The sequence below is a fragment of the Amblyomma maculatum genome, chromosome 4 (assembly GCF_055883805.1).
Source record: "Amblyomma maculatum isolate TAMU_Amacu chromosome 4, ASM5588380v1, whole genome shotgun sequence".
Lineage (NCBI taxonomy): Eukaryota > Metazoa > Arthropoda > Arachnida > Ixodida > Ixodidae > Amblyomma > Amblyomma maculatum.
In genome coordinates, this window is record NC_139347.1 from 114,708,831 (window position 1) to 114,736,064 (window position 27,234).

The following is a 27,234-nucleotide window of genomic DNA, read 5'->3' on the forward strand; positions in this document are numbered from 1 at the left end:
AAGTCACATCTCGGCTGAGTGCCTTCATCTTTCCATATCGGCAACTTTCCAGTTTTCTCTCGAAATCGAGGTGACTTTGCCATAAGCTTGTAGAGCTTCACAAATAAAGGAGTCATCAAAGCGTTCAGGCAGCCAGAGAAGTTTCGCCTTTATCTCCTTCGGTTCTGGATCCACAACACAGCGACGGTTCTTAACCAGTAAATCTCCACATGAGCTAGTTTTGCTTTAAAGTGCGCCCATTTAGAGGTAACCATCCACACATGCGACATTTGAAATTTTCCGATAGAGCTTATTTCTTCCAAATCCACCACGTTCCGAAGGGCGTCTCTGAAGTCTTGGGCATGGTAGGGGCGACCGGCGATGTCAGCATGCAGAAAAACAGAGTCGACGACAACCTTACCAGTTGGGAAACGGGGAAGGACAACACGGTAATCATTACGGCTGGCATTAACCAGAGCTGTACCTCGGCCAGAGGCCGCTTGAACCTTTGTAGCGGAGAGCATCGTGAAACGCTACCACACGGTAAGGAGTCTTCGTCGTTCTCCGACCAACGAGCCCACCACGGGAGTGAACAGCAGCTCAGTGAATTTCTATCATATCTGACAAGGGGCAAACCATAAATGGAGAATAACAGGCGCTGTCTTTTCCTGAGTATTTAATGGTGCCTGAATGAGTGCAGCGGCAAGGTTGACAGCGACGCAGGCTACGAAATGAGCGTGGGATTAGCAAAAGCAGTGGCTGCCACCAGCGCAAGGAAAAAGAAGAAAGGGCTCGTCCGGGATTTGAACCCGGGACCTCTCGCACCCGAAGCGAGAATCATACCCCTAGACCAACGAGCCCAGCTTAGGAGTCAAAAGTCGCTCAGCGAATTTCTATCATATCTGACAAGGGGCAAACCATCATCATCATCATCAGCCTGACTATACCCACTGCAGGGCGAAGGCCTCTCCCATATTTCTTCACTTAACCCGGTTCTGCGCTAGCTGCATCCACTTGACCCCTGCGAACTTCTTAAACTCATCCGCCCACCTAGCTTTCTGCCGCCCCCTGCTACGCTTTCCTTCCCTTGGAATCTAGTTTGTTACCCTCAGCGACCATCGGTTAACCTCTCTTCGCACTACATGTCCTGCCCATGTCCATTTCTTCTCCTTAATTTCCACTATAATGTCGGTAACTTGAGTCATTTCTCTGACCCACTCTGCATGCTTCCTATCTGTTAATGTTACCCCTACCATTTTTTTTTGCATAGCCCTCTGGGTTGTCCTCAACTGAAGTAGAACTCTCTTGGTTGGCCTCCACGTTTCAGCCCCATAGGTGAGTACAGGCAAGATGCAACTGTTGTATACTTTCCTCTTGAGCGATACCGGTAAGCTGCTAGTCATAATCTACGAGTGCTTGCCATTGGAGTTTCTATCATATCTGACAAGGGACAAACCATAAATGGAGAATTAACAGGCGCTCTATTTGCCTGAGTATTTAATAGTGAATGAATGAGTGCAACGGCAAGGCAGACAACGACGCAGGCTACGAAATGAGCGTGGGATTAGCAAAAGCAGCCGCTGCCGCCAGCGCAAGGAAAAAGGAGAAAGGGCTCGTCCGGTATTTAAAACCGGGACTTCTCTCACCGAGTCGAGAATCATACCACTAGACCAACGAGCACTTTCTTTTTTCTTTATTTCGTGTCTTGCACTTACAGGATAATTTAACAAACACAAATATACACAAAAAGGGTAAAATCTACGCGCCAGCCGTTCTCTTGCACGGCTGCTGTAATTAAAAATGTTTCATGTTACAGAGATTATCTAGAACAGGCAGCCAGTTAGGAGGTTCTGTTTGTACCTTGAAAACTTCTGGTATGTAATCGATACTTGCAATAAAGTTGTCCCGAACATCAAGGTCTGCATGGCGAACTGCCATTCGTGTCTTCCATATACTATGCAGTGCTAGAATCATGAACATGTCATACGGGTCACCATCTTCATTTTCTGTTGGTAAAAATCAGATCCCGTAACTTGAAATGGGCAGGTCTTTCTTCAAATTCTTCAAAGTCCGATGAAGAATGTCCCAGTGGAACACTGCGTCCCAGCAGTCTATAAACATATGTTCCACAGTTTCGGGTTGTTTTTATAGCAAACAATTCGTCGTCCATAAGACATATATTCCTTTCTCAGCTAGCCACTGCTTCACTGGGAGGGTGCCGGTATAAAGTTTAAAAAAGAAAGTCTTAATTCCTGGCCTTACGATCATTCTTTTCACCCTCGATAGCACGTCCTCTCCAGGTCTAGAAATATACAGCGATCTGTACAATGGTATCGGTAGCATTATGTCAACCAAATCTTTGTACAATTTCTTTCGTCTCACAGAAGAGAGATAATCTTTGGAAAACCATACACTCAAGATTTCAGCCGTCTGTACGACTTCACGAAGGTAACCTGCAATGCGGCTGCCCATCAGTTCTGTCGATGACACCACAAAGCCTGGCATATGTCTGCACAAACGTAACTGGAAAACTGTACGTAGAAAAGCGCTCTGCTGATCACGTAGGAAAAAAATGTGATACGAGTTGTCTTATAAACAGATGTGTTAAGCCGACACCCTCGGCTCGAACAGAATGAAATACATTTGTACGGCTAAACGTTTTCCATGTGAAATTTCACACAAAAACAGCGAACACCTTGTGCCGTTTCTGCACGTTCACGCGTGCCATGCAGAGGACTTGTAGCACATACCATATTTTTGACACCAAAAAAAGGTTGCACACTGTTGCGCGCACGAGCACAGACAGGTCAAGGCCACCCCACGCGGTGGTTTTCTCTTTTAGCTTTTCCGTTTCCGTTGTACAAGTACCCATTTGTGTCCCCGTCGACTTCTAGGGGCACTCCTAAATATTTGCAAGGTATAGGCGACCACTGCATACCTTCGAACACATCAGGCGTTGCGTCCCAGTTTCCGTGCCAAAACCCAGCGCTTTTTTTTCCAATTGACTGCACTTACTGTCTGGGCACAGAAGAACTTTGTTAGCCAGATCAGTTCCAAAATTCTAAACAAAACTTCGTGTGAGACACGGTCAAAAGCCTTCTGTAAGTCGAGCTGTAACATGGCGACTGTTCCCGTGAAGGCATTACAAATTTCTAGCACGCTTCTTACAATGTGTATGTTTGTCGCTACAGTACGTCCCTTTATTCCGCATGTATGATGCGGTCCTTCCAGTTCTTGAATGACAGCTTGCACCCTCTTTGCCAAAACGTTCGTAAAATTTTTGTAATCGATGTTCATGAGACTAATTGGTCAGTAAGATGTTACCGACAAAAGCTTATTGGGGTCGTCCGATTTAGGATAGGCACTGTGTGCGCCTCTGTGAACGATTGTGGAAGTTTGGTTTTCCCATACCCTTCAATGATCACTTCTTGCAGAGCAACTGCAATTTCCTGCTTGAAAGCCTTATAAAACTTTGCTCCCAGGCCGTCCGGGCCAGGTGTCTTGCCACCGCTTAATTCTTCTATTGCAGTCTCGATTTCTTTTACGCTTATCGGTGCTTCTAGCCTTTTTTGCAATGTTTCGTCAAGTTTTGGCATCGCCGCAAGGAAAATATTCACAAAATCGCCACCCATTGACACTGTTCGTCCGAGTAATCCGCGATAATGTTCGACGAAAGCATCATCTTTTGTCTGTCATTCGTCGTGGGGCCATTGTATACAAATTCTTTTATATCGTTCTTTTGAGCGTACTTTTCTTCGCCCAACGCCCTCTTAGTTGGTGATTCGCCTAACCACAATGTTTCACTTCGCTCTCTTACAACCGCTTCTCTGTATCTTTCCTTGTCAAGTTGTTCTAGCTTATTCTTCACGCCCCTAATTTCCTGAATCAGTAGGCCTGGTTGCACATTTTCTTTCTTCAGAAGTGCCTGCAGCAGGCCTTTTAATTTCATCTCGTTTTCTTTCTTTTCAAAGCTTTGCACACTACCATGGTCTATAGCTTTCATTTTCATGTTTTGCTTAAAAGCTTCGAATTTTTCCCACCACTAAGCTCCTGTGCTGTCGTGGAGTTCTCGTAAAGCCTCTGTCACAGTTTATAAAAATATTCCGTCTTTGAGAGGGCTACTATTTCATTTCCACAGAGACCAATTTAACTTTGGCTTTCGCATCCTTGAACCAAGTGTGAAGAACACTAAGCTGTGATCACTGTAACTCACTGCCCGGACACAGTAATCAACAAAGGACATCACCATCTCCAGCGATATGTAGGCTCGGTCTAAGCGTGCATGGATCTACCCCTGAAAATGCGTAATGTGTACTCTTGCATTTGGCATGCATAATGCGACATCTTCCAAGCCCTTTTCAGAGACAAGTTCGTTCAGTGAGATAGCTCTTTGGTCACGTTGCCTGACAGTACTGTTGCGATGTTCTTCTCTACAAACACAGTTGAAGTCGCCGAGCAAAAAAATCCGCTTGTTGCAATCAAGCACCCCGCCTATTTCTTTAAAAAAAATTGTCCGCTCAATCACTTGATTCGGCGCGTACAAAGAGATCACTCGCCACTCCACACCTGAGAAAGAAAAATCGCACACCACAAATCATCCAGAGGCACTAGTGGTTACTGCACTTTCAACAACACCCAATGACCTTTTAATAAAGAGCGCACAACCGCCGGACAGAGCTACAGAACGCGACACACACACATTGAACAACGAACGGAAATGCAGTACCTTGCGGTAAGTGCCTTCTTCACTGTCCACCTTTGACTCTTGCACTGCCATAATATCGAGAGCATAGTCCTCGAAAAACCTACTTAGCTGATACTGCCTACGCCTAGAGGCGAGGCCACGAACGTTTATAGTGGCAAAACGTATCCCTGTTTGTAGCGTCATTCTCAAGTTGAGAGAAAGTGGCTATGAGACGCTCCCCAGTCCTTGTTCCCGCAGTGTCAGCCGGCAGCATTCCCTTGGTCCGTGGTTACAGCCTGTCCACGAAACTCACTGTCAGGTAGGCGGGTTGTCCGCCCTCTTCACGCCTTCGGCGACATTAGGCCTCACCCAAAGTTTTGATCTTCTAACGAATGGCATTTTTGGGGCGGTTCTTGACCCGTGCCACTTGTCTCCGAATCGACTGCTTCGCATGTTCGCGTCCCCGATGAGCCGCCATCGTTATGCCCCGTGCAATCCATGGAAGCTTCGTCGTTGCCCGCGTCCAAGCTGTTAGCACTCGCCTGCAATACCTCTCGTCCGTCAGTGTCCTGGGCACAGCTTGCGTTTTGCCCGTCCGTCTTCGCCGCCTCTAGCCTATCGTCAACAGGAGTAGGCACTGGCACCGTGGCTTCCTTCGAGGCTTCTCCGACGCTGTCGGCACGACTTGTTGAAGAATTGTCAACAGGTGTCACAAGGGTTAGACTTTCTTCCGCCTCCACCTCGTCCATAGTCAACTCCAACTTTTCAGTGAGCGCTGTAGTGGCAGCTGCAGCATAGGCCCTTTTATGTACAACGGTCCACTGCATGCCCGAAACGCTTACACAGTTCGCACTTTGGGACATGACACTCACTTCTAATGTGCCCAAGTTGTTGGCACCGGAGGCATCGCGGTGCCTGGCCTGGCACAATAACAAGAGCCAGCTCTATTCCAACACGGATCTGGTGGGGTATGTCATCCAGAGTAACACCAGCCTTCATCCTAAGAACGGCTGTGCGTGTCATGGAACTCTGCTGGCTATAACCATTAACACCTCATTTGTCCATTCCGACTTCAATGGCCCGCCCATACGGTGCAAGTGCCGCACGTACAGTACGTCGTCCTCACGTACGTGGAAGAGCAACCAGTGCAGTTTTAGCCGTACGTCCTGTTGATTTGGGTCAATAATCATGCACTTTTTCTTCTTAACGGTTAATTCCGGCTTCGCTAAAAGTTTCTTAACACCTTCGGCGCTTTTCCACGTCACTGCCCACACATGGTTCATTTGATATGCACCGAGCGGAAGAACTTCGGCGGGCGGCACTCGTTGAAAAAGTGGCTCTCGGAAACAGTATTTTCAACGACATACCCAGTTCGCAGTGGGGCAAGAAGGACGACATAATCCTGACTAACCTCTTTCCTGGTACCGCGGTCTGCAAGGCCCGCTGAGACCGCTTCAACGGAGCTCATAATACATACGTCCGCCGTGCTCGGAAGCTTGACGGGGATTCCGACCAACGAGCCCAGCACGGGAGTGAACAGTCGCTCAGTGAATTTCTATCATATCTGACAAGGGGCAAACCATAAATGAAGAATTAACAGCTCTCTCTTTGCCTGAGTATTTAACGGTGCATGAATGAGTGCAGCGGCAAGGCAGACAACGACACAGGCTACGAAATGAGCTTGGGATTAGCAAAAGCAGTGGCTGCCACCAGCGCAAAAAAAAGAAGAAAGGGCTCGTCCGGGATTTGAACCCGGGACCTCTCGCACCCTAAGCGAGAATCATACCCCTAGACCAACGAGCCCCCTTTTTTTTTCTTTATTGCCTGTTTTGAGTTCACATCAATTCAAAAAGGATCCACAATAATGGTAAAACTCGCAACAACCAGACTTCGGCTGTCACGAAAGGTTTAAAATTTCTTGAGGACAGCCAGTTCATCGAGCACACTGATCCAGTCAGGTGGATCAGAAAGCACCCGGTACGTTTCTCTAAGGAGCACCACACTCTCGATAAAGTTCTCGCGTACAGAACGCGTGTTGACATCTGCATTTCGCACTTGCATCCTTGTTTTTCACAGGCTGTGGAGGCCCAAGACCATGAATAAATCTAAAGGAATACCCTCGCTCTCGACTGGAAGGAACCGTATGCCATACGGATCTAACGGAAGGTCTTTCTTTAGTGTTCTCTGGAGAACATCCCAGTGAAAGACTGGGTCCCAGCAATCCAGAAAGACGTGCTCGATTGTCTCGGGTTTTTTACAAAGGAGACAGTGTGTTATCCAGGGAATGAATAAGCCTCTTTCATGTAACCAGGTTTTAACAGGAAATGTGTTGGAATGTAGCTTAAAGAAGAACGTTCTAACTGAAGGCCTAACTGGCATCTTTTTCACACGCTTTAAGACATCCTGTCCGGGGCCTCCACGGTGTGGTGCACGGTAAATCGGCAACGGTATCGTCACATCCAGAAGATCTTTGTACAGCTTCTTCTTACAAACTTTGCTCAAGTATTCCATTGAAAAACACGCATGCAACATTCTGAAAGACAAGACAACTTCGCGCATGTGCCCTTTTAAAGCACCACTCATATTCTCACCAGAACAGACAACGTATTCTGGAAACATTTTACACAGTCGTACTTGCATGACCGTCCTCAAGAATTTGTCGTTTTGATCACGAAGGAAAAAAAAAAACGCGAGACAACCTGTCGCAAAAAGAGATGCACAAGCCCATGCCCCCCGCCTTAACAGGAAGAAAGAGGTTGGTTCTGCTGCACGTATCCCATGTTGATGCCCACATGAAAACGGCAAAGACACGATGAATTTTTTGAATGCTAACACGCGTCGACGAAAGCACATTCATTACGTACCATATCTTTGCCACAAGGAAAACATTGCACAAATAAGCGTGTGAGAACATTGACAACGGCTTGCCCTGCCATGAATCAGCTTTCTCTCTCGCCCTCTGTGGTTGGCCAGCCCAGAAAGGGGTGGGATCTTGGTACGATTCAAGCGGCACGCCTAAATACTGGGTCGGCAATTTTGACCATTGCAAACGAGAAACGTATTCAGGCGTAACATCCCAGTCTCCATGCCAGAAACCGGCACTTTTTTCCCAATTTACTTCACAGCCTGTCTGTCGGCAGAATTTTTCAACAAGACAGTAACTTCTCGAATGCTTTCTATGCTTGAACAGAATACAGCGATGTCATCTGCATATGCCAGCATTTTTACCTGTGCTGACTGTATCATAAAACCAGTTTGCCCCTTGTCAGATATGACAGAAATTCACTGAGCGACTGCTCACTCCTCTGCTGGGCTCTTTGGTCTATGAGCCGGTCTATCATAGACCAACGAGCCCAGCACAGGAGTGAGCAGTCGCTCAGTGAATTTCTATCATATCTGACAAGGGGCAAACCATAAATGAAGAAATAACAGGCTCTCTCTTTGCCTGAGTATTTAACAGTGTATGAATGAGTGCTGAGGCAAGGCAGACAACGACGCAGGCTACGAAATGAGCTTGGGATTAGCAAAAGCAGTGGCTGCCACCAGTGCAAAGAAAAAGAAGAATGGGCTCGTCCGCGATTTGAACCCGGGACCTCTCGCACCCTAAGCGAGAATCATACCCCTAGACCAACGAGCCCTTTTTTTCTTTATTGCCTGGCTTTGACACAAATACACCGCACTGGAACTCAAAACAACAGCAAAAAAAGGAATAATATATGTACACAAAGGTAGCTAGCGTTGCCTAACACCCACTGAGGGGCAGGCATTGTCATGTTAAAATTCTTTGAGCACCGTCAAAGGTTCTAGCTTTGACAGCCACTCAGGAGCACATGGTTGGAATTTAAGCACGTCGAGCCATCGCTGCACACTTTCACGGAAATACATGAGGGCTGGCCGTGCATCTGGATCGCAGTGATAACCAGCCATTCGTGCGCGCCATATACTGTGGAGGCAGATTAACATAACCTGGTCTAACGGCATATCATCGTGGTTATGCAATGGCAAATACCTAATGCCATGGGAATCAAGTGCCAACTGTTTTTTTATTGTCCTTTGCAGAACATCCCACAAATATACCCCCTCCCAGCAATGCAAAAACACGTGATCTATTGTCTCTGGCTGTTTGCAGATGAGACATTGGGCCGCCCACGGTAGGAACATACCCTTCTACTCCATAAATGATTTTACACTCAAAGTACCGGTATGTAGCATAAAGAAAAACGTTTTAGCTCCCGGAGCAACTTGCATTTTCTTTACTCGTTTTAATACATTACTTCCGGTGCCTCCATAGTATAAAGCTCGGTACAAGGGCACCGGGAACACCACTTCACAAACATCCTTGTATAATGTTCTCCTGTTAACATTACTTAAATACTCTTTCGAAAAACGTGCGCTTAAGAATTTCACGCTCAAAACAATTTCCCTAAAGAATCCAAACAGAGGACCAGGCATACATTGAGTATAAACTACGAAACCAGGCAACGCTCGACCAAGTCTTTGTTGACACACTGTGCGCAGGAATGGATCGCTGGCATCCCTAAAAAACATAAACCGGTTGACAATCTGTCGCACGAACAAATGACCCAGACCAAGCCCCCCATGCTTCACCTGCCGGCACAAATTTGTCCGACTGCACCTCTCCCAACTCGAGGCCCAAACAAACACCGCAAAAACTCGATGCAATTTTTGCACATTTACACGGGAGCAATGCAACACTTGCATAACATACCATAACTTACTAATTAAAAACAGGTTGCAAACTGCGGCTCTTGCAAATATTGATAATTGAGCGCTTTTCCATTTCTCCGCTTTTTCACTGGTTTCTTTGACCTGCTCTAGCCAGTATGGCTCGCTTTCCTTGTAAAATTTCAAGGGCACACCCAAGTACTTTGCAGGCGTTGTAACCCACGACACATTAGCGAAAGTGTCGGGGGTCAGCCGCCATTCTCCGTGCCAAAGTCCCGGGCACTTACCCCAGTTAACTTTACTCCCTGTGACTTTGCTAAAATGTTTTACCACATCCACTGTCCTCTTTATACTCTCCTTATTTACACAAAAAACCGCAACGTCGTCTGCGTAAGCCAGCAATTTGACTTCTGACTCCTGCAGTCGAAAACCATCAATGTCATTGTTTTGTAGGATGCTTAAACACAACGTTTCAATATAAATGCCGAACAAAAGAGGGCTGAGGGGGCAACCTTGGCGCACCGAACGTCGTACGTTGATGGGGGCCCCCAGTGACTTATTGACAATTAATCTCGTAGTGCAGTTACGGTACGCCAAGGCCACTCCCTCTCGAATAACAGAGCCGACATTAACATAGTCTAATATACTGAACAGAATAGTATGTGCCACACAATCAAAAGCTTTCTCGAAGTCCAACTGCAGTAACGCAACACATGCATGAGTTGCATCGCAGTATTCGAGCACACTTCGCGCTTTGTGAATGTTCTGAAAGATAGATAGCCCTTTGATACCGCACGTTTGGTGAGGGCCCACTAGTTCGCATATAACCGTTTGTAGTCTGCCAGCAAGCACCTTCATATAAATCTTGTAATCAACGTTTGTCAGAGCAATGGGCCTGTAAGACGACAACTGCCTAAGCTTATCTGGTTGGTCAGTTTTCGGAATAAGTACTGTGTGCGACGATCCGAAAGACGCAGGCAGTGCCTTCAGTTCACACGCTTCATTAAATAAGGCACACAACAAAGGAGATAGCTGTTCCTTGAACGCTTTATAAAAAGCCGCACTCAGGCCATCAGGCCCGGGTGATTTCCTTGGGTTTAAATTTTCTATTGCCTGCTGCACTTCTTTTTCGCTTCTTGGCCGCTCCAGTCTTTCTTTTTGGTTCTCGTCAATTTCTGGCATCGCGTCAAGAAAGGATTCTTTAAAACGGTCCAAATAAACCTCTCGGGACGAAAATAGATCTTCATAATACTCCCGGAAAGCTTTCGCGATTCCTTCGTTATCGGTTTCTGTGCGTCCTGCCCAATCTACCTCTGCCACGTGATTTCGCCTTGCATTTGCTTTTTCTATTCCCAACGATCTTTTTGTCGGCGTCTCATCCATGGCCATTTTTTCCGCTCTTGCACGCACTAACGCTCCTTGATATCTGTCTTCTTCTATCAAGTTAATCTGTTCTTTTATTTTTCCAATATCCTCTATCCATCTGCCGGGTGCCTTACATTCCTGTTCGTGTAGTTTTGCAAGCAAAGCCTTAAGCTGGGTTTCTGTAATTTTCTTCTCGTACACCAGGCAACTTGATCTGTCAATGACTTTAATTTTAATCTGTTCCTTGCACAACTCAAACTGTTTCCCGATTTTGAGCAAAGTCCCTGGCCTCACTTTAATCAATTCATTCAATACCACGCGTCTAAAGGCATCATCATTAAGCAATTTATTGTTCAATTTCCATAACTCCCAGCTAAATGCATTGCTTCGTTTTTTGGTGCCGAATAAGCATTGCACCAAACAGTGATCCGTGAATGTCATAGGCACAACTCGGTATTCATTGCATGAATGAATCAAATTAAGCGACGCGTAAATTCTGTCCAGACGCAGGTGGCCAGAACCTTGGAAGTGCGTGTACTGAACGGCACGCGGTCCTTCCAAGCAATCAGCCACATCCTCCATATTCCATTCGCTTATTAACTGGCATAACATTTCAGTGCTCTTGTCTCTGAATCCGCGTGTGCTGGTTTTGAATCGAGCATTCAGTACACAGTTAAAATCGCCCAGCAATACTACCTGCCTTTCCGTACTTAACTGCTGCATAACATTCTCGAAAAACACTGTTCTTTCCTCCACACAGTTAGGAGCGTACACACAAATAATGCGCCACTCAACACCGCTGTATACACAATCAGCCACTACACACCGTCCAGAAGAGCATGAGGAGTAGCCCTTTACAACCAGACCAGGCAGCTTTTTGACAAAAAATACACACCCGGCCGATGTCCCAACTGCGTGGCTAACAATGGCGTAAAATCTAGCCGTGAAACGTCGCACCATGCTCCCGGTCTCTTCCTCCCCGTCAACCTTAGTTTCTTGCACGGCAAGCACGTCAATATCGTGGTCAATTAAGAGCCGGTGCACCTGGCTCTGCTTCTTTTTGCCTGCCAATCCCCTGACATTTAACGTGGCTACTCTTAAGGTGGTTTCGGGCGCCATTTTCATCAAGGGTGAAGAGACCGAAAGCATGGTGCTTACCTTTCCCGTCTAGCGCGTTGCTAGACGCCGTCGTTTGATCCATCCCCGTCCGGTGCGAGCGGCTGACCCGGCAGCGGGGGCACTTTATCCGCTGCCCGTCTCTCTGATGATATGTTTGGCCGCGGACGTAGCGTGGACCGCCGGGATTGCCCTGTTTTTGCCGGTGGCTCGTCGACGCTGGGGGCTGACGCCTGGTTACCTTCGGGTTCGGACTGTGGATCGCTTGGCTGGGGCTGGGACGCCTGGCTTACGAACACCGCTGGTGTCCGAGTGCTCCTCCCCATTATCCTGTTCCATACCGTTTGCCGGCTCAAGTGACGTGCGTTCCTCATTGCTAGGGAGCTCAGGTGCAGAGTCCGCTCTCCCCACATCCCTCGCAGCATTGCCGCTTTCTGCCGAGTCCACCGACGAATCAGTCTCCCGTGTCTGCGTTCGCACCTCTCCGGCACCCTTCGCCGCCTCCTCCGCCTCGAGCACGTCTATGGTGGGCTCCGCCGACCGTTCCGCAGTTCAATGTCCCGCGGCCGAAGCGTACGAAAGCTCACAGGCAGCCTCGTCATGTCCGTAGCGTCTACACTCTGGACAACGCGGTACCTTACATTCACGTCGAACGTGACCGGTACCGCGGCAGCGCAGGCACTGCATCGCTCGCCCAGGCACCACGACAAGGGCTAGCTCTCCGGCAACTCGCAGCTGGTGAGGTAAGTCGTCGACCTTAATGCCGGGTTTCAATTTCAGGAGCGCAGTCCTCGTGGTGGACCCCTTCTCCTTGACTCCTTGAACTCCCCACCTTTCCCGGGTCACCTCGGTCACATTCCCAAACGCAGCAAAAGCCGTCCGGATGTCGTCGTCTGCCACACCGTGCAACATCCAGTGAAGTCGCAGCTTCACCTGTTGGTCTTCGGGATCGATAATAAGGCAACGGCGTCCCTTAACTTCGAGTTCCTTGAAAGCCGCCAATTTCTTCGTTGCTTCTGTGCTGCTTAACGTGACCGCCCAAACATGGTTGATCTGATACGCCCCCAACGCCACAACGTCGGGGAGCGCACCAGCCTTGACCAGGGCGTCGCGGAAATCCTCGACCCTGTATGGCCTGACTCGCACATCGCCGTGCAAAAAAAGCGTGTTAAAAACAACGCGTCCGGTGGGCAAAGTTGGCCGAATAATCTGATGCTCCCTATCGTCCATGTCGTCAAGCCTGTTTCCGCGGCTGGAAAGGGCCGCTATCGTAGCTCCACGGGAGCACATGATTCTGCGACCGTTCACTACGGTGGCCGGAAGTAGAATGCTAGACCAACGAGCCCAGCTCGGGAGTGAACTGTCGCTCAGTGAATTTCTATCACATGTTACGAAGGGCAAAGCATAAATGGAGAATCAACAGGCGCTCTATTTGGCTGAGTATTTAATGGTGCATGAATGAGTGCAGCGGCAAGGCAGACAACGACGCAGGCTACGAAATGAGCGTGAGATTAGCAAAATCAGTGGCGGCCGCCAGCGCAAGGAAAAAGAAGAAAGGGCTCGTCCGGGATTTGAACCCGGGACCTCTCGCACCCTAAGCGAGAATCATACCCCTAGACCAACGAGCCCTTTTTTTTTTGTATATTGCCTAATGTATTATCACATTTTACACATATAGAACATCACACACATATACACACACAGAGAGTGAATATTACGCGACAAATACACTACATGGGTTAAAACCACGCGATTTGGGCTGCGTGATCTTTCAAGAAAAATATTTTGATTCAAATACTCTAAAGGCCCGGATGGGCATTACATAGGGGGGGGGGGGGCGGAAAGTGGGACAACAGTACAAACAATGCATCCAAGATTGCGATACGTACACAGTGGTTAACAATATAGCCAGGCGCAAAATGTTGAAAAGCTAGTGCTTCAAACACTCAAAATAAAGATACAGATGACACCTAACATTCACGTTTTTCGAAGAGCAGCGCTTTAATACGAACATAAAAAAGAAATGCTAAGATGAAGGTTACAGCTCGAAGTTATTTTTTAGTCCGGTTACAAACGTTTACAAATCCATTACAAATCAGTCATTTGCAGCAAAACTTCTATTCTCGGAAGCCACTCAGGCACTTCGTCTTGTGTCTTGAGAAATTCAATAACACTCGCAACGGCTTCGAGAATACTGCCGTATTTTCCTCACATCAACGTCTGCATGCTTGAAAGTCATTCTGGATCGCCAGATACTGTGCAGGCCCAATAACATGATCATGTCCGGCGGTAGCCCATCATCATCTTCAATAGGTAAATATCGAATTCCGAAAGCATTCACTGGTAGGTCTTTCTTAATTGTTCGTTGTAGAATGTCCCAGAAGAAAAAGGCTTCCCAACAGTCTAAGAAAACGTGTTCGATAGTTTCCGGTTTGCGGCATATGAAGCAGTGATTTCCCCAAGGTACAAAAAAATCTTTCATTTCTAAATAAGTCTTAACTTCTAGTGTATTGCTAGGGAGTTTGAAAAAGAAAGTTTTTTTTTGCCCTGGTACAGCCATATTTTTTACCCGTTTAAGGACTGACTTCCATGGACCTGCACAGTGCAACGGTCTGTACAATGGGATCGGGAGAAAGACATCGCACAAGTCCTTGTAAAGTTTCTTTCGCGTCACGGTTGATAAATATTCAAACGAAAAACGGGCTTGCAATACACGACATGACATGACACTTCTTTAAGGATTCCGAAAATCCTCCCTTGCATGCTCGCCGAACTTACAACAAAATTTGGTAGGACTCTGTTCAATCTAACCTGACACAAATTTCGTAAAAATGAGTCCTTTGTATCACGAAAGAGCATAAAGCGGTTAACCACTTGGCAGAAATACAAATGAGCCAAACCAACGCCTCCCGAGCGGACGCGGTGAAACAAGCTGGTTCGGCGGGTGCGCTCCCAAGTACTTCCCAACACAAACATGGCGAACACACGGTGAAATCTCTGCACATTCACACGAGAACAGTGCAGTACTTGTAACACGTACCATATCTTGGTAGCAAGAAATAAATTACAAATCGTAGCACGTACAAACATAGACCAACCGAATCCTTTTTGTCTGTCGGCCTTCACACGTACTTTTAAAACCTGCTGGTTCCGGCATGACTCACTGCATCGGTAGTTTTCCAGTGGCAATCCTAAATACTTCACTGGGGTTGTTACCCAAGGCATATTCACGAAATTCGCAGGGGTTTGTGCTACTCTCCATGCCAGAAACGCAGACACTTATTCCAGTTCACCGCACTACCACTAACAGAACAAAAGTCCTTCACCGATTTGACAACACTGCGAATGCTTTCGTAGTCGGTACAGAAGACGGCAATGTCATCGGCATACGCAAGTATCCGGACCTCTGCTGCATGCAAACGAAAGCCTCGAATACTGCTTCTCTCGATAATGGATGTTCAGACAAAATGGTTCAGTATACAAGCAGAAAAGCAATGGTGACAGGGGGCAACCTTGACGCACAGAGCGTTGCACATGGATGCGCTCACCCACCTTCTTATTTACTATCAGGCGCGTCGTGCACGCTCTGTACGCCATTGCGACTCCTTTGCAAATAACTGAGCTCACATTTTGCTGCTCTAAAATTGATAACAAGACATCATGCGGCACCTTGTCGAAAGCTTTCTCTAGGTCAAGCTGGAGCATGGCAACACTCTCATGCAACGCGTCCCAACACTCCTGCACAGACCGTGCCTTGTGGATATTAGTATATATGTTTCGGCCTTTAATGCCGCAGGTCTGATGCGGTCCTACTAATTCTTTCATTACAGTTTGAAGCCTTTTAGCAAGAATTTTCATGAAAATCTTATAATCTGTGTTCGTCAGGGATATTGGTCTGTAAACGGTAACTTGTTGAAGCTTGGCTTCGTCAACGTTTTTTGGTATTAAAATTTTATGGGCTGTTAGAAAAGACGGGGGAAGCATGTCTTTGTCATAGACCTCATTAAATAATTTAGTCAAAACTGGGGCGAAATCGTCTTTGAATTTTTTATAAAGGGCGGCTGCTAGCCCGTCTTGTCCTGGAGATTTTCCAGGGTTGAGGTCTTCTATGGCTTTATTTACTTCTCCTTCGGAAATTGGCAGCTCTAAACATTTTTTTTGTTTCGTCATCCAGTCTTGGCATAAGAGAAAGGAAACTAGACTTCAATTGTTCGATTTTACCTTCTGTGTGACTAAACATTCCTCTGTAGTATTCACAAAAGGCCCTCTGTATATTCGATTTATCTGAATAGAGTACACCTTTCCATTCTATTTGTGATATGTGATTCTTGCTGGCGTGCTTCGTTTCTATTCCAAGAGAACCTTTTGTGTGCATTTCGCCCGCTAACAGGCGCTGTGCCCTCGCCCTCACCATCGCACCTTGATATCTCTCCGTATCTATTGCCTCAAATTTCTGCTTGACGGAGCGGATTTCTTCTATGCACGAGCCCGGCTGCTTTCACTCATGCGTCAGTAGAAACGTGAGGTCGTTTCTAAGCGCCCTTTCTTTTACCTTTTCTTGCTGTTTTATGGCACACGATCGTTCAATCGCATTCATCTTTATTTCTTGTTTAAATCTTTCCAATTTTTCCCCTTGAGATTATTACTGGCAAATTGCATCTCATTTAGAGCTGACACTACTTGTCCCAGAAAACTATCGTCTCTCAGAAGCCTCTCATTAAGGTTCCAATTTTCCCATACAAATTTGTTTCGTTTTCCATTTCTTTTTCCGATCCCAAAGACAACAAGGCAGTGGTCACTAAACTGCACTGGTTGTACGCGGTATTCACAGCAGTATGATATTAGTTCGGCAGATACGTATGCCCTATCCAAACGTGCATGGCTTCTTCCCTGGAAAAGAGTGAAAAGCTCTCCAGTAGCGTTTCCGATGCAATCGCCCACATCATCAAGATAGCATTGCTCAATTATGTCTTTCAGACAGGCAGTACTCGCATCTCGGAAAGGCGTAGTACTTGTCTCGGGCCGTGCATACGCAGTTGAAATCACCAATTAAAACGACCATACGTTCTGTGTCACAGTAATAGCCGATATTCTCAAAAAGTTTTCGCCTCTAATCTGAATTAGTGTGCGCGTAAATACAGATAATGCGCCACTTCAAACCAGCTAATGTGATGTCACAGATAATCCAACGACCGCTGTCAGTGGTCACAGCGCTTTCTACAACCGCACCCAACGATTGGCGAATCAAAAGCATACAACCTGCCGAAGTCCCTGCCGCATGACAGACACAAACATCATATCGACTGCTGAAAGGGCACACCATATTGTCGGTCTGCTCTTGACTCTCAATTTTGGTCTCCTCCACCGCTACAATATCTAGTTCCTGCTCTGTAACCAGTCGCAACAGTCGGTTTTGTCTCCTTCTGAAAGACAGACCCCTGATATTGAGGGTTGCTACTAGAATGCTCCTTTCAAACGACGCCATCGCTTAGCAAAACCAGGACGCCAGTATGGCGCTTACCTTTGCGCGCACAGCGCCGCGCCATGTAGGGCCGTCCCGCCATTGTTTAGGATTCCGGGTTGTCGCCGCGAGGAAGCGAAGCCGGTCGTGTGCCTCTCATGACGCGCCGCTTCTTCACATCGGCGACGCACCACTAACGTTCTAGACGTCGCAGTCTCTGCTCCTGTCTCTCTCTAATCACCTCATGATGACGCCGTTTAGCAGTCGCCAAATCAATGTCCATAGCTGTCATACTGTCTTTTCCAGTAGAGTTCAGGGCAACTTGCGACGAACCGGTAGTACTGCTCGTGGTATCCGACTCTGGTGGACTAAGCTTTGATGCAGGAATATCTTTAGCGCATCCCTCTCCATTGCTCTGCACTGCGTCCGTTTGTTTATCAACCGCTGCGTTCGAGGCTGCCTTCTCCGCTTCATCCTCATCCATGTGCAGATCGCTGTTATCGCCGAACGCTCCTCTTCCAGCAGCTCGGGCATACGATCTCGTGCATTCCGCCTCTTCGTGCCCAAAAGCGTGGTACTCATTGCATTTGGGTACACTGCAGTCACGCTGGATGGGGCCAGTCTTGTGGCAGCGCAGGCATACCGGCGGCCGCCCTGGGACGACGACTAAAACGGTGGCGTTCCCGATACGCATCTGATGTGGTATGCGATCCAGGCTGTCACCTTCACGAAGTATCAGCCGAACAACTCGGGTGGTGGAGTCAGCGTTTTGAAAACCGCCGGTCTTCCATTTGTCGCCAGATACTTCGTTCACTTCACCGTATACGGCAAACGCGCGTTTCAACGTATCGTTGCTGACGTTGAACGCGCACCAGTGCACTTTAAGTCTTACTTCTTGCCTTTCGGGGTCAAAACGCACGCACGTTTTTCCTTTAACAAGGATGTGCCCTAAGCCAAGTAACGTATTCTTTGCCTCTTCGGTTTGAAAGTTGACAAACCAGACATGAGACATCTGGTATGCGCCCAAACCCCCTACCTGTTCGATGACACCAGCGTCTTTCATCGGTTAGCAGAAATCTTCTATCCTGTAAGGCCTTCCATTGATGTCGCAGTGAAGAACAAGCATAGTTTTAGGTCTTTCCCCGGTAGGCAGCGGTGGCAGTACAATCCTGTAGTCTTGAAGTCCTTCCAAAAACGATGTTCCACAGCCATCATTGGCCGTTACCGAAGCTCGCGAGGAGTCAGCCATCCTTCGTCTGCACACTACGGCGTCCAGAAGCAGAATGCCTAGACCAACGAGCCCAGCACGGGAGTGAACAGCCGCTCAGTGAATTTCTATCATATCTAACAAGGGGCAAACCATAAATGGAGAATAATAGGCGCACTCTTTTTCCGAGTGTTTAATGGTGCATGAATGAGTGCAGCGGTAAGGCTGAGAACGATGCAGGCTACGAAATGAGCGTGGGATTAGCAAAAGCAGTGGCTGCCACCAGCGCTAGGAAAAAGAAGAAAGGGTTCGTCCGGGATTTGAACCCGGGACCTCTCGCACAATAAGCGAGAATCATACCCCTAGACCAACGAGCCGACTTTTTTTTTTGACATGGTATTTATTATACGGAAACGGTTATGTACACAGACTATTTACAATTCCCTCAGCCATTGCTGAGATGCACCAGAGAAGACACAACTTTTTAAAAGGCAGGCAAAATAATAATAAGCACCGTGTCACCAGCGCAAACCAATCAGGTTGAAAGTCATTTTCATCATAAGTGTCCTTCAGTTGCAGCATCATTCTGTTAAATGGAGTCTAGGTGGAACAATAGGTTAAGCGTTGCGATCCGACATGCGTGTCCTCCACAAGCTATGAAGTCCAATAAGGAAAAACATGTCATATGGTTTGTAATCGGATTGTGTAACAGCAAGATACCGCACACTGTATGAATTTAGAACAAAATCTTTCTTTAGAGTTCTTTGCAGCACATCCCGAAAAAGAATTGCGTCTTTGAAATAATGAAACAGTGCTCAATTGTTTCAGTCACATCACACAGACGGCAGTTTACAGAAGATACAAAAATATTTTTGCTATGGAGCCATGTGTTAACAGGTAGAGCTTCGATGTGTTATTCAAAGAAAAATGTTTTCGTGCAAGAAGAAAGCTGCATTTTGCGCACCCTTTTTAACACATCATAACCCTTAAAACCAAGGTATAAGGAACGATACAGTGGTGGCGGAAAAAGCATCGCTACCAAATCCTTGTATAGTATCTTGCGCGAAACAGAATATAAGTACTCATTGGAGAATCGTACTGTCAAAAAACTCACCGAAGCATAAACTTCCTGCAGATATCCTAGTAACTGCGGGCGGTCAGTAAAATCTGAAGAAACCACTATGTCGGGAAGCAGATTCATGAAATTAACTTGTAGGAATGCTCTAATAATCGGATGTGAACAATCACGAAAAAAGAAACGGGCAACTAACTGCCTTACATACAGATGCACTAAGCCGAGCCCCCCTGCACAAACAGGTATGAATAGGTTATCACGTCGAATCGGTTCAAAATTGGATGACCAAATAAACGTCGCAAATATTCGGTGAAAACGCTGGATGTAATGACTAGCACAGTGGAGGACCTGAAGCACATAATAAAGTTTTGTCGCCAAAAACATGTTGCAGGCCTGAGCCCGACCGAATATTGAGAGCCGATGGGGGGCAAATGTATTAGCATAACGCTGGACTACTGGAACGCGCTCTTTCCAGTAATTTGAACTTGACTTAAATGCATGCAGTGGAACGCCTATATATTTAGAGGGCACACATGACCATTCAACGCCTGCATATAGGGGTGGTGTTGAGCCCCACGAACCAAACCAAAGGCCGGAACTCTTGGAATGATTCATCTGAGCACTAGAAACAACGCCAAATTCTTCTATGCTGGATAAAGTTTTTTCTATGCTTGGTTTGTCAGTGCAGAAAAACGCAAGACCATCCGCATATGCAAGCACTTTAACCTCATTCCCATGGAGAGGGAAGCCATGGATACTGTTATGTAAAACACCCTGACAAAGTGGTTCCAAGTAAAGAGCAAAAAGCAGTGGAGACATCGGACAGCCTTGCTTCACAGAAGAATTGATAGGTATGGGGCTCGATAGGTGGCCATTTACAATTAGGCGAGTCGAACAATTTCTATAGCAAAGTTGCAACCCCTTCAGTACTAAGAACCAACGTTCGCTCATTCCAGAAGAGAAAACAGGAAATGACGAACTCGATCAAATGCTTTTGCGAGGTCGACCTGAAGTAAAGCAACCTGATCATGAGAGCAGGAGCACGATTCGAGGATTGTGCACGCAATATGTACAGCGTGTTGCACAATTAGAGGCGCGTTGTAGAATGCTCCTCCCAGCTAAACTGTGAAATCCTCGCAGTTCAAATTTTGCACAAAAATGGCATTTTGTCGCTAGTATTTTTTAATACCAAATTTGCTTGGAGTACTTGCTTGATTCGATCAAAATAAGTCAGATGTCCCCATCTTATGCGGCGGCGACGACGCCAGACGAGCCGCTGCCCCAGAGATGGTACTGGTGGCGCCACCTCATGCTGCTTAAACAACTCTGTAGCAGGAAAAGAGGGGGCGAACGTTTTGGCAGAAGGTTTAAGCTGTTGTAAGCAGCATGAGGTGGCGCCACCAGTACCATCGCTAGGGCAGCGGTTCGTTTGGCGTCGTCGCCGCCACATAAGATGGGAACATCTGACTTCTTTTGATCGAAGCAGGCAAGTACCCCAAACAAATTTGGTATTAAAAAATACGAGCGACAAAATATGATTTCTGTGCAAAATATGAACTTCGAGGATGCCGCGGTTTAGCTGGGAGAAGCATTCTACATCGCGCCTCTAATTCTGCAACACGCTATACATTACTTTGTATGGCTCGGCCCCTCAAGCCGCACGTCTGGTGAGGGCCAATGAGAACCGACATTGCGAACTGTAGGCGATTTGATAAAAGTTTGTCGAAAATCTTGCAATCCACATTTGCCAATGTGATTGATCTATAGCCTTCCACTGAGCGTAATTTTTCTTCATCAGTACTCTTTGGAATTAGGACTGTGTGGCATTTTGTAAAAGTCTCGGGAAGGACTTCTAGATCAAAACTTATCGCGAAGACATCTAGCAGGATAGGAGCAAGACAATTTTAAAAGCTTTGTAAAATTCAGAGGAAATGCCATCAGGACCAGGCGTTTTTGAGAGAGGTAATTGATAAATTGCCACTTCTACCTCTTGCTGCGTGAAAGAGCTACTAATTACAGAACAATCATCTTCTGATAAAGGGGTCACCAGGGATGTGAAACGCGAGATGTCAGAATTTCTTACAGGAGGAGTGGCACTAAACAACATCGAGTAATAATCCACAAATGCGGACGTAACCTCATTCGTACTCGTAACCAATGTGCCATTACGCATTAATCCCGGAATCAGCTTTGCAGTCGCATGATGACGTTCATCAAGCAAAGCTTGCCGCGTCGGCCGTTCGCAGTGCAAAGCACGCTTGACATGAGATCGAATTAAGGCACCCTTGTATCGTTCCGCATCATGCCTTTGTATCTTACTTTTGACACTAGCAATTTCGTCCGTATATGATCCAGGGGATTCACATTCTAGCTCATACAGCGTATACAAGTTTTTGTTAGGTGTCTCCTCCTGATATTTCCTGTAGAAAGATTTAATCGAGCCAAGTTCAATTGCTATCGCACGTACGTCCTGCTTGAACATTTCCCAAGCGGCGAATATTGGTAGATTTCTAGAAAAACATGATTGGAACTGTGAGCGCACACGAATAATAAATTCTTGGTCATTTCCAGCGATGAGTTTAACTTACAAAGTTCCCACTGCGGCCTAAACTTTGAATGGTCATTGCCACCGAGCCGGGCTACTACCATGCTACGATCAGAAAACGAAACCGGTACAGTTTCGCAAACAAGCCAGCGGGAAACTAATGTACAAGATGCATAGTTCCGATCTAGGCGAGAGTGAGAATGCCCCTGAATGTGGGTGAATGATCTAAAAGCACGGCAGGACGCCCCTGTTCAACCAGTTCCGCATCTTCTGTAACACTGAACAAAAGTTCGCCACTCCTGTCACTGCGTGCGTCTGGACTAGAACGATCTATGGGGTTGCAAACACAGTTGTAGTCGCCCATTAGCACAAGATGTCGGTCAGAGTCACGTAAGCTGGCTATATGTTCAAAAAAAACTTATGCGCTGTGTCACAGTATTAAAAGCATAAACATTAATTATCCGCCATGGCTTGCTAAAGAGTTGAAGATCGCAACATATCAACCGACCCTCGGCGTCGATATTATAAGTTAGGCCAGTACAAGGCAGCGTCTTTCGCAGAAACAGAAAACAACCGGCCGACAAGCCCACAGCATGCGCAACAATGACATTAAAATCTGCCAAAAAGGGCTGTAGCGCCCTTTCAGTTTCCTCCTCTCTATCTTCGTCTCTCGGACTGCTACAATATCTAGGCGCCTGCTGTGCATAAGTCGGCGAAGTTGCATCCGTCTCTGGTGAGACCTACGACCCCGTACACTGAGAGTTGCAAGCACTATCTCTTCAGAGACCGCCATGGTGACAGCACATAGTTTTGCCTACAATTCCATTTGCCTTTCGGAATACGGCGAAGCCGCCTCCGAACCACAGCCAGGCCTCCTCGACCGCGAACGCCGGCACTTCTCTTTGTGCTTCGACGCTTGACCGCGACGACGATGCTTGTTGCCAGCTTGATCGTCCTCCTCACTGGACGCGGAGGCACATGATGCACGGCGTTTCAAGACTGGCTCGTCCGCAGCCGCGAGTCCGTCAGCCACAGGAACTTGGCCCTGGTCTGGACGTTGTTGCACAGCAACGGCCACAGGGGTCACAATATCCGCGGTGACACTCACTGGGTGTTCGGGAACGATTCGTGGATAGTCTGCGGTGGGCTCCTTGTCCGAAGCTTGACACGACATCTCGTCCAAGGTCTGAGACTCTGAGTTGTTCGCATTACCCTCGGACGCATGAGCAGTATTTTGTTTCTCAGTATCACGTGGAGTAGCACTTGAGGACTCGGCCACAACGCTGACAGGAAAGTCGCCAGACGCATCAATTATCTCAGACGCGTCCATGATGTGCTCCCGTAATGCTTCGTCAGGAGGTCGGACTCCGTGCCGAAGCTTGTCCGCGTATATAATCACACACTCCTCTGCTGTGTGGCCGAAACGCCGACAATCTTCGCAACGCGGCGTACGGCAGTGCCGACGAATGTGTCCTACACGGTGGCAGCGGAGACAGAGAGGTGGTCGGCCAGGTATCAAAACGAGGCTCTGCACTTCACACACAGTTAGCTGATGTAGAACGTCACCAACGCTAACCCCTTCGGCAAGAGTCAAAGTCACATCTCGGCTGAGTGTCTTCATCTGTTCCATATCGGCAACTTTCCAGTTTTCCCTTGAAATCGAGGTGACTTTGCCATAAGCTTGTAGAGCTTCGCAAATAAAGGAGTCATCAAAGCGTTCACGCAGCCAGAGAAGTTTCGCCTTTATCTCCTTTGGTTCTGGATCCACAACACAGCGACGGTTCTTAACCAGTAGATCTCCACATGGGACTAGTTTTGCTTTAGAGTGCGCCGATTTACATGTATCCATCCAGACATGCGACATTTGAAATTTTCCGATAGAGCTTATTTCTTCCAAATCCACCACGTTCCTAAGGGCGTCTCTGAAGTCTTGGGCATGGTAGGGGCGACCGGCGATGTCAGCATGCAGAAAAACAGAGTCGACGACAAGCTTACCAGTTGGGAAACGGGGAAGGACAACACGGTAATCATTACTGCTGACATTAACCTGAGCTGTACCTCGGCCAGAGGCCGCTAGAACCTTTGTAGCGGAGAGCATCGTGAAACGCTACCACAGGGTAAGGAGTCTTCGTCGTTCTCCGACCAACGAGCCCACCACGGGAGTGAACAGTAGCTCAGTGAATTTCTATCATATCTGACAAGGGGCAAACCATAAATGGAGAATAACAGGCGCTCTCTTTTCCTGATTATTTAATGGTGCATGAATGATTGCAGCGTCAAGGTTGACAACGACGCAGGCTACGAAATGAGCGCGGGATTAGCAAAAGCAGTGGCTGCCACCAGCGCAAGGAAAAAGAAGAAAGGGCTTGTCCGGGATTTGAACCCGGGACCTCTCGCACCCGAAGCGAGAATCATACCCCTAGACCAACGAGCCCAGCTTAGGAGTGAAAAGTCGCTCAGCGAATTTCTATCATATCTGACAAGGGGCAAACCATCATCATCATCATCATCACCAGCCTGACTATACCCACTGCAGGGCGAAGGCCTCTCCCATATTTCTCCACTTAATCCGGTTCTGTGCTAGCTGCATCCACTTGACCCCTGCGAGCTTCTTAATCTCATCCGCCCACCTAGCTTTCTGCCGCCCCCTGCTACGCTTTCCTTCCCTTGGAATCCAGTTTGTTACCCTCAGCGACCATCGGTTAACCTCTCTTCGCACTACATGTCCTGCCCATGTCCATTTCTTCTTCTTAATTTCCACTAGAATGTCGGTAACTTGAGTAACTTCTCTGACCCACTCTGCATGCTTCCTATCTCTTAATGTTACCCCTACCATTTTGTCGTTCCATAGCCCTCTGGGTTGTCCTCAACTGAAGTAGAACTCTCTTGGTTGGCCTCCACGTTTCAGCCCCATAGGTGAGTACAGGCAAGATGCAACTGTTGTATACTTTCCTCTTGAGCGATACCGGTAAGCTGCTAGTCATAATCTGCGAGTGCTTGCCATTTGAGTTTCTATCATATCTGACAAGGGGCAAACCATGAATGGAGAATTAACAGGCGCTCTATTTGACTGACTATTTAATGGTGCATGAATGAGTGCAGCGGCAAGGCAGACAATGAGGCAGGCTACGAAATGAGCGTGGAATTAGCAAAAGCAGCGGCTGCCACCAGCCTAAAAAACAAGAAGGAAGCGCTCGTCCGGGATTTGAACCCGGGACTTCTCGCACCGAGTCGAGAATCACAACACCAGACCAACGAGCACTTCCTTTTTTCTTTATTTCCTGTCTTGCACTTACAGGATAATTTAACAAACACATATTTACACAAAAAGGGTAAAATCTACGCGCCAGCCGTTCTCTCTCACGGCTGCTGTCATTAAAAATGTTTCATGTTACAGAGATTATCTAGAACAGGCAGCCAGTTAGGAGGTTCTGTTTGTACCTTGAAAACTTCTTGTATGTAATCGATACTTGCAATAAAGTTGTCCCGGACATCAAGGTCTGCTTGGCGAACTGCCATTCGTGTCTTCCATATACTATGCAGTGCTAGAAACATGAACATGTCATACGGGTCACCATCTTCGTTTTCTGTTGGTAAAAATCAGATCCCGTAACTTGAAATGGGCAGGTCTTTTTTCAAATTCTTCAAAGTCCGCTGAAGAATGTCCCAGTGGAACACTGCGTCCCAGCAGTCTATAAACACATGTTCCACAGTTTCGGGTTGTTTTTATAGCAAATAATTCGTCGTCCATAAGACATATATTCCTTTCTCAGCTAGCCACTGCTTCACTGGGAGGGTGCCGGTATGAAGCTTAAAAAAGAAAGTCGTAATTCCTGGCCTTACGATCATTCTTTTCACCCTCGATAGCACGTCCTGTCCAGGTCTAGAAATATACAGCGATGCGTACATTGGTATCGGTAGCATTATGTCAACTAAATCTTTGTACAATTTCTTTCGTCTCACAGAAGAGAGATAATCCTTCGAAAACCACACACTCATTATTTCAGCCGTCTGTACGACTTCACGAAGGTAACCTGCAATGCGGCTGCCCATCAGTTCTGCCGATGACACCACAAAACCTGGCATATGTCTGCACGAACGTAACTGGATAACTCTACATAGAAAAGCGCTCTGCTGATCACGTAGGAAAAAAAAATGTGATACGAGTTGTCTTATAAACAGATGTGTTAAGCCGACACCCTCGGCTCGAACAGAACGAAATAAATTTGTACGGCTAAACTTTTTCCATGTGGAATTTCACACAAAAACAGCGAACACCCTGTGCCGTTTCTGCACGTTCACGCGTGCCATGCAGAGAACTTGTAGCACATACCATATTTTTGACACTAAAAAAAAAGGTTGCACACTATTGCGCGCACGAACACAGACAGGTCACGGCCTCCCCACGCGGTGGTTTTCTCTTTTAGCTTTTCCGTTTCCGTTGTCCAAGTACCCTTTTGTGTCCCCGTAGACTTCTAGGGGCACTCCTAAATATTTGCAAGGTATAGGCGACCACTGCATACCTTCGAACACCTCTGGCGTTGCGTCCCAGTTTCCGTGCCAAAACCCAATGCTTTTTTCCCAATTGATTGCACTTACTGTCTGGGCACAGAAGAATTTTGTTAGCCAGATTACTTCGCTGACACTTTCACGATCATTACAAAGTACTGCCACATCGTCAGCGCAGGCGAGTATTTTAACTTCAGAGGATTTCAGCCGAAAACCGTTTATTTTTCCGCTTGCAGTTATTGCCAAGCAGAAACGTTCCAAAAAATATTAAACAGCAGGGGCGACAGGGGACAGCTCTGTCGCAGAGAGCTCCGGACCAGGATATCCGCACTCACTTCCTTATTAACAATGTCCTGCGTGACGCAGTTGGAGTAAGCCATCTTGAGGCCATCTAAAACAACACAACCAGTTTGCACGTGCTCCAAAATTCTAAACAAAACTTCGTGTGAGACACGGTCAAAGGCCTTCTGTAAGTCGAGCTGTAACATGGCGACTCTTCCCGTGAAGGCATTACAAATTTCTAGCACGGTTCTTACAATGTGTATGTTTGTCGCTACAGTAAGGCCCTTTATTCCGCATGTATGATGCGATCCTTCCAGTTCTTGAA

General features: G+C 47.1%; 2 protein-coding genes and 5 non-coding genes across 7 annotated transcripts; all 7 read right to left on the bottom strand.

Annotated features, from left to right (window-relative positions):
* Positions 1 to 767: 767 nt before the first annotated feature.
* TRNAP-CGG (transfer RNA proline (anticodon CGG)) lies at positions 768 to 839 on the bottom strand. The gene has a single exon. It is a non-coding gene; the product is annotated as a tRNA-Pro (tRNA).
* Positions 840 to 6,394: 5,555 nt separating this feature from the next.
* On the bottom strand, positions 6,395 to 6,466 carry TRNAP-AGG (transfer RNA proline (anticodon AGG)). Its single transcript has one exon. It is a non-coding gene; the product is annotated as a tRNA-Pro (tRNA).
* A 6,920-nt stretch (positions 6,467 to 13,386) lies between these two features.
* Positions 13,387 to 13,458, bottom strand: TRNAP-AGG (transfer RNA proline (anticodon AGG)). Its single transcript has one exon. It is a non-coding gene; the product is annotated as a tRNA-Pro (tRNA).
* Positions 13,459 to 17,484: 4,026 nt separating this feature from the next.
* LOC146192174 (uncharacterized) lies at positions 17,485 to 18,576 on the bottom strand. The gene has a single exon (XM_084600418.1). It carries the CDS (start codon positions 18,352 to 18,354, stop codon positions 17,485 to 17,487), a length of 870 nt encoding a protein of 289 aa, XP_084456544.1. The 5' UTR covers positions 18,355 to 18,576.
* A 227-nt stretch (positions 18,577 to 18,803) lies between these two features.
* TRNAN-AUU (transfer RNA asparagine (anticodon AUU)) lies at positions 18,804 to 18,875 on the bottom strand. Its single transcript has one exon. It is a non-coding gene; the product is annotated as a tRNA-Asn (tRNA).
* Positions 18,876 to 22,481: 3,606 nt separating this feature from the next.
* Positions 22,482 to 24,216, bottom strand: LOC146192176 (uncharacterized). The gene is made up of 2 exons (XM_084600419.1): positions 23,227 to 24,216; positions 22,482 to 22,517 (listed from the first exon to the last, which is right to left on the bottom strand). Exons 1-2 carry the CDS (start codon positions 24,214 to 24,216, stop codon positions 22,482 to 22,484), a joined length of 1,026 nt encoding a protein of 341 aa, XP_084456545.1.
* A 264-nt stretch (positions 24,217 to 24,480) lies between these two features.
* Positions 24,481 to 24,552, bottom strand: TRNAP-CGG (transfer RNA proline (anticodon CGG)). The gene has a single exon. It is a non-coding gene; the product is annotated as a tRNA-Pro (tRNA).
* Positions 24,553 to 27,234: the final 2,682 nt, after the last annotated feature.